Raw genomic sequence first — 7510 nt, 5'->3', positions numbered from 1 at the left:
TTTCCCTTTCCTTTTCTGTCCTTTTCACTTTCCTTTTATTTCCCTTTTCTGTATATTCCCCCTTCCCTCCCCATTTCTTTAATCTATTTTCCTTTCTCTCCCATTTCTTTCCTCCCTTCCCTCCCCTCCTTCCCACTTAATCTTCTCCCCTCTCCTTCATTTCCTCTTTCTCCATCCTTTGACTCCCTTTCCCTTCCTCCCTTTTCTTTTTCTCCCTCTTCCACACTCCCCTTCCCCTTCCACCCTCATTCCTTCACATTCCTTTCCTTCTCCACTTCTCCTTCCACCCCTCCCATTTTCTCTTTTCCCGTCATTCTCCTCCCTTCCCTTCATCCCTTTGCTGCCCTTACCTTAATTTTCCTTTCCCACTTGCCTTTATTTCTCCATTTGTTTTTTCTTCTTCCTTTCTTAGCACATTCCTTTTCCTCTTCCTTACCCTTTACATTACGTCCCTCCTCTACCTACCATTTCCTTTCCATTCCCTTCCCTTCCATTCACCCTATTCTTTATCAATTATTTCAGTCCATTCCCCTTCCCATCCTTCTCGTCCTCTCCCCTTTCATTTCCCCCTCCCTTCTTTCCACCTTTCCCATTGTACCCTTCTCTTCCATTCCCTTTCCTTTCCCATCCTCTTTCCTTCACCTTCCATTACCTTGACCCCGTCATGTGATGTGGCTGCCGAGGCACCTTGTCCAACACTTGTCTCCTTAATCTGGCTTCAGTTAAAAGGTTCCCTCTCCCTCCGCTTCTCTTGTCTCACCAGGCTGAGGTCCATTGGGGGAGTTTGAAGCCTCGACTTTGACTTGTTCGATTCGGCGACCCAGTGTGTTTATATAAATACGAGAATTTTATATGCATATATATATATACATATATATATATATATATATATATATATATATATGTATGTATATATATATATATATGTATATATATATATGTATGTATATATATATATATACATGTATATATACATATATATATATATATATGAAAGTATATATACATATATATACATATATATAAACATATATATATATATATATATATATATATATATATATATATATGCATATGTATGTATTTGTGTCATTTTGACAATTGGAAATAAACTCATCTGCTGGGATTCGAACCCCCGCCAGAGCTTTATATGAAGCATTCCGCTCTGACGGGGGTTCGAATCCCAGCAGATGAGTTTATTTCCATATGTATGTATGTATGTATGTATGTATGTATGTATGTATGTATGTATGTATGTATGTATGTATGTATGTATGTATGTATGTATGTATGTATGTATGTATGTATGTATGTATGTATGTATGTATGTATGTATGTATGTATGTATATATCAGTGGGGGACTATGTCGTGACACTTAAGTAAGATGAAAAAATTCTACTGTCGAGAAAGTAAATAGAAGAATAATGGAATTAACTGTATATTTCGACCACTCTCTGTTGTCCTCTTCAGCAGATAGTTACTTGGTATACAAGTAAGAGTTATATAGTCGACACAAAGGGTTACAAAGGAAACATAAGAAGGTAGCTCAAGTAACTCTGCCTTGGTAACAATTGCTGTCTTCCAGGCCATCTACATTGTGTAGATAGCCTGGAAGACAGCAATCGTTACCAAGGCAGAGTTACTTGAGCCACCTTCTCATGTTCCCTTTGTATCCCTCTGTATCGACTATATAACTCTTGCTTGTGTATCATATAACTATCTGCTGAAGAGGACTACAGAGAGTAGTCGAAATATACAGTTAATTATATTCTTCATCCGTTTACTTTCTCCAACAGTGGAATTTTTTCATATATTCACATATATATATATATATATATATATATATATATAATATATATATATATATATATATATATATATATATATATATATATATATATATATCCATATATATATTAGTGATGGGACGAGTACTCGGAATCGGAATTGAATCGAGAATCGAAAATATCGGAACTTTTTCCTGGTATCGGAATTGGTATCGGAATTAGAAATTCTTAATCGAATTTCCGATTCTGAAAACGATTCTTTGGAATTCGTATGTTTGCAACTTAAATTTTTATTACAGGTAATAATAAAAAGTAAATATTTTGTTTGACGACTTTAGAGTATCAGTATAATCTATAGATCTTGATATCTAAAACAACCTGCGGCCCGTTGTGACTTCATTTGTTGTGGTTGATTTGTGATTACCGGTAGTGTAAGTCTAACTCTAAGTTGTTTATGTTGTAGTTTTGTGATTTACTTTAGGAAATTTGGAAGCAAAACATTTTATGCGGTTTGTGTTAGTACAAATGAGTGAGAGTGTAAGTTTATCACGTATTGCAGAGTATGTGCGTAGATCTGCGAAGAAATTAGATCCAGTTTGTTGTCTATGTATGCGCATGTGTATGAGCGCTGCTCCATTGCTGTGTTTGTCTGCTTGTAATGTGATCGCTCGGGTGTATCATCTGAGGAAAATACCACGACAATTGTCATGGCGATGCCGATTAAGTTGTGTGCTATATGTAACATAATGATGATTGTATGCTTGATTGTGGCGATATACAACGGGGGGTCGAGTGTTGAGCTTGGGTGAGATAAGGTTGTTCCGTTGTGAGAGATTGTGTAGACTCGTAGATAAAATTTTAGTGATTACGTTGGTACTTGTATTTCTGTGTTTTTGAGTGAAGTTTTTGTGTTTTGTCTAATCTACATTTTGCTGTTTTGTATTTATTATCTTATATTTATCATCTGAATAAACGTTATTGTTGTTTATGTTGCACTTTTGCGAGCAAAACATTTTGAGAATTATATATTTGTGCTGAAAATGTGGTATTTATCATATTGCAATTTATTAAATTTTTCTCAATTAAAGCTAACTTTTATTGATTATATATTTTCTCCACAGGAAAGATCTTGTTAAGCTAATAATGGCCTCTACAAGTAAAAAACGCTAGATTTCAGAGGAAAATCGAAGTTTTCAAGAGAATTGGACTAAACAATATTTATGCATACAATCAGGGGGAAAAGCATTGTGCCTTGTATGGCAGGAAACCATTTCTGTTTTAAAATAATATAACATCAAAAGACACTACAGCACATAACACAAAGAATATGAGAATATGACAGGTGAAGCACGCAAAGAAAATATATCCTTCTTGCAGAAATCTCTGAAACGACAACGGTCAGTGTTTGCAAAGAAAGTTAAGGAATATGATGCTTCTCCCAAAACAAGCTTTTTGATTAGTCAAATCCTTGCAAAAAGACTCAAGCCCTATTCTGATGGTGAGGTAGTTAAAGAATGTTTGTGTGTAGCCTCGGACAATATATTTCCTGACAAAAATAAACTAGTTGAAAGCATAAGGCTTTCAAGATATACTGTTGCTAGAAGAATAGAAAGTCTTTCAGGGAATATTGAAAGTACAATGACCAAGTGATTTAGTGCTTTTTCTTCATTCCTGTTGCTCTTGATGAGGGCTGTGACACCACAGACACTGCACAACTGGCTGTGTATATTAGGGTGTTGACAATGACTATAATATTACAGAGGAAATGGTTTCACTACAAAGCTTGAAAGGGGCCACAACAGGACAAACTATTTTTGATGAATTTAAAAAAGTATTGTCAAGGTTTGGACTGGACTACATTAATTTAGTTTCCATTACAACAGATGATGCGCCTACGATGTCAGGTCAGAGAAATAGGGTTGTTGGATGACTGAAGGCTAGAATGGGGTCTCAAAATATTGACTCAGGTTCACTTATTGTTCTGCATTGTATCATACACCAGGAAGCTTTATGTGCAAAGACAATAAACTTTCAGCATGTGACTAATATTCTTGTGAAAGCTGTCAATTTCATTAGGTCAAGAGGTCTAAATCACCACGAGTTTCAGCAGTTAATGGCAGACATTGATGCAGAGTACAGTGATGTGAAGTATTTTTGTGAGGTAAGGTGGCTAAGCAAAGCAGGAATGTTGAAGAAAGCAAATGACCTTTTGGAAGAAATTGTGCTGTTCTTAGATATGTTCTTAGATATCCCTGAATCCAGAAATAAGGAATGGAGATGTGATTTAGCATTTTTAGTAGATATAACTGATCATCTCAGTGCACCGAATGTTAGACTTCAAGGAAAAGATCAACTAATAAATGAGATGTTCTCACTGATCAAAGGCTTCCAGGTAAACTAGCGTCCATGGGAGTCACAAATCAAAAACCAAAACCCACCCTACTTTCCTACACTGAAAAACCATGACAATAGCAACCTTCAGTATCATAAGTATGGTGATAAGTTGGGAGTCTTACGAGAGAAATTTTCAGAAAGATTTGAAGACCTCAAGAAACATTCACAATCCATTAAAGTCTTTGCTTCTCCTTTTTCTGTGGATGTGACAGCAATTTCCGAGGACATGCAAATAGAAATAATTAAACTACAATGCAATGATGAACTATGAAAGAAGTTTGATGATAGTTCAGTATACCAGTTTTATAAGAAGCATGTATCAGTAACAGTGTATCCAAAACTCTTTGCTCATGCAAAGAAAATGATGGCAGTGTTTGGTAGCACATATGTGTGAGCAGCTCTTTTCAAAAATAAATCTGGTTAAAAACAAGTATAGGTCTTCACTTACTGATGAATATTTGGAAAGTATCCTGCGTGTAGCCACATCATCCATACAGACTGATATTGATGAGTTGGTGTCCCAAATGCAACATCAATCATCTCACTAGAGTAGCCTTTCATTTGCTAATTAATGGTCAGGAAAATGTCTGTGTTTGATAATTCTTATGTTAATGATCCCAGTTAACCAATATTAAGTAATTATTTATGTTTGTACATTATAATAATAAGGGACGGTAGCCTTTCATTTGCTCATTTATATTAATGAAAATACATTTGTTTCAGACAATTCTTATTTTTGTGATCCCAACTTAAATAAAATCAGTGACAAACTATCTATCTTTATCAGTATAATCTCACATAATATGTCTTCGATCGTAGTAAATAACATGAAATAGTAAGGTTATGTGGCCCTCCATACCAACAGAGTAGTGACTAGTGGCCCTTTGGGAAAAAAGGTTGCACACCCCTGATCTAAAGTATCGTTCTCTCTAAAGAAGCCGAGAACATTTACAGAGGAAAGAAATTGCAACAGTAAATGTCTATGTGATAGAATGAATAAGAACAGGATGAGTTTGATACTTAACTAACAGACTTCAGTCTCATGTAGAGTTGCCAACTTGGTTGATGTTCGGCTGAATTTTTTGTTTCTACTATTTCTTAGCTACTAAACCTTTGTAATTTTAACGTGATGCACGAGGATTAGTTTATAAGAACTATAACATATAAGAAACATTCATACAACATTTACCGCTTCCTTCGCCAAAAAACAGATACGCCAATTTTTATAATTTTGGTCATTAGCGGCTCTCTCCTCATCTCACCCTAACTGGCAACCCCTGTCAGTAGTAAGTGACAAGTGTTCTTCCGTACAAGCTCTATGACTGACGCGTGTTTTCTACAGTTGTTATTGCTAACGGGTAAGTTTTAATAATTATTACATTTTGCATTACCAGAAACGAATCACTAATGCAAATACAGGATACATATTTCAGCCAAACTGTTTTATTCAGAAAAGTATGGCTCTTGTTCGTAATCAGAAAAAACATTATTCTTGTTCGTAGTCATAAGATTATAATTTTGAGCCCATGGCATTTTAGTTAATAAGAGAAGGCGGGTTTGTTCGTAATGATAGATATTTAGAATACTGTAGTTCCTTGGCTTTAGTTCTACTTTCCCTGCTTACACACACACACATACATACTTATATACATGTATGGATTAAAAAAAAACGTATTAAAGGATGCATAGGCTTAAATATATTCATACATGCATAAGTCTGTATAGTATATAATATCTACGATCATACATGCATTCTTTGACCCATGTGTGAAATATGCCAAAAGGTATAAGGAGTAAATATATAGGATTTTGATGAACCAAAACTTTTGGAGGGTATGGCAAAACTTTTCTGGGATGTTGTACATACTATACATACATGCAAACACGTACAAGATGTATAAACCCTCACACATATTTAGGTATGGAAATAGCCTACATACGTGTTTTTTCTAACATCATATCTAAATGCACATGTTAGGCTTATATAAAAATATCTTGCCTAGAATTGTATTATCTTTCACCTATAACACACACACACACACACACACACACACACACACACACACACACACACACACACACACACACACACACACACACACACACACACACACACACACACATACACACACACACACACATACGCACACACACACACACACACAGGCACACATACACACACACACACACACACACACACACATACACACACACACACACACACACACACACACACACACACACACACACACACACACACACAGCTCCTTTCGCTAACAACTCTTCGGAAAATTCACCTGTCACACAAAAGACCATGACAACATAGAATCTTATCACAATACTCAAAGATGAAACGACATTACCTAGATTCAACGGGAAGAACATTCCTGTACACAATTTCATCTCCGAACTTGAATAAGAAATAACATGTAGAAACATCACAGACGACAAAGTTAAAATATCCATTCTAACACTCAGAATGGATAGAAATAACGCATTTGCAGGTGACGTCATTTAGTCTGATCTTTTTGAGGAAACTAGGTCTTAATATGATTTTAAAGAACACTTCAAGAAGTCATTTATATCATTTGAAGCACTTGGTTCACTTTCCCTCCTATACTCATTGACTAGGACATACAACCATGGACCACACCACACTAAAAAGAAAACTGTAAGAATTCTTCAACTTTTAAAAGCAAATTGAGAGAAAACCTTAAAAATTCTGATTGGGTTTCAGACGACAAAGTGACATTGGAACACTTAGACTCACTCATGGTGCGTTTTTGATTACTGTTTCAATCAAAACCAGACACACCCCAGAAAGCTGATACTATTCCATTCACAACAGGTAACACACTGGGTGATTTCTCGAGAAAATTCTCTAATACTGAAAAAGCAATCACCCAGGTCCAGAGCCAGTCAGTACCAATTGCACCCACCCACACAATAGCCCAAGTCACACGGTTCTCACCCCATAACACGAGATCAAGACATACATCTCGCACTTGACAAAGCTCACGCCAACGCCTTCCATCAATAACACAACTGATATGTACATACTGTCACAAACCAAGACATCTTGCAAACACATGTTACCACAGACAACCTCCACAACCAAACCGACACTGTGATTATCATGAACCATGTTTCGACACGAGTGCTCGTTGCCGTGTGCTGTTAGCACGGAGTCACCACACACCAAACTTTCCAGATCACTCTCCCGTAATACATTCACGTAACACATCTCCTTTATGACTACCGAACACCAAAATTCAGTGCACATCAAGGCAAGTCACTCCATACCCCGAAAGTTCCCTCATCAACCCTA

The 7510-nt window shown here is 36.2% G+C and overlaps 1 protein-coding gene across 1 annotated transcript; it reads left to right on the top strand.

Moving 5' to 3' along the window:
- The first annotated feature begins 3730 nt into the window (after positions 1-3730).
- On the top strand, positions 3731-7132 carry LOC143018732 (general transcription factor II-I repeat domain-containing protein 2B-like). The gene is made up of 2 exons (XM_076174317.1): positions 3731-4180; positions 7031-7132. Exons 1-2 carry the CDS (start codon positions 3731-3733, stop codon positions 7130-7132), a joined length of 552 nt encoding a protein of 183 aa, XP_076030432.1.
- The last annotated feature ends 378 nt before the right edge of the window (positions 7133-7510 follow it).

This window comes from Oratosquilla oratoria, chromosome 3 (assembly GCF_046742065.1).
Source record: "Oratosquilla oratoria isolate Oo_2021 chromosome 3, ASM4674206v1, whole genome shotgun sequence".
Taxonomy (NCBI): domain Eukaryota; kingdom Metazoa; phylum Arthropoda; class Malacostraca; order Stomatopoda; family Squillidae; genus Oratosquilla; species Oratosquilla oratoria.
The sequence above is the reverse complement of the archived record's forward strand: the minus strand, read 5'-3'. Positions and strand labels throughout refer to the sequence as shown.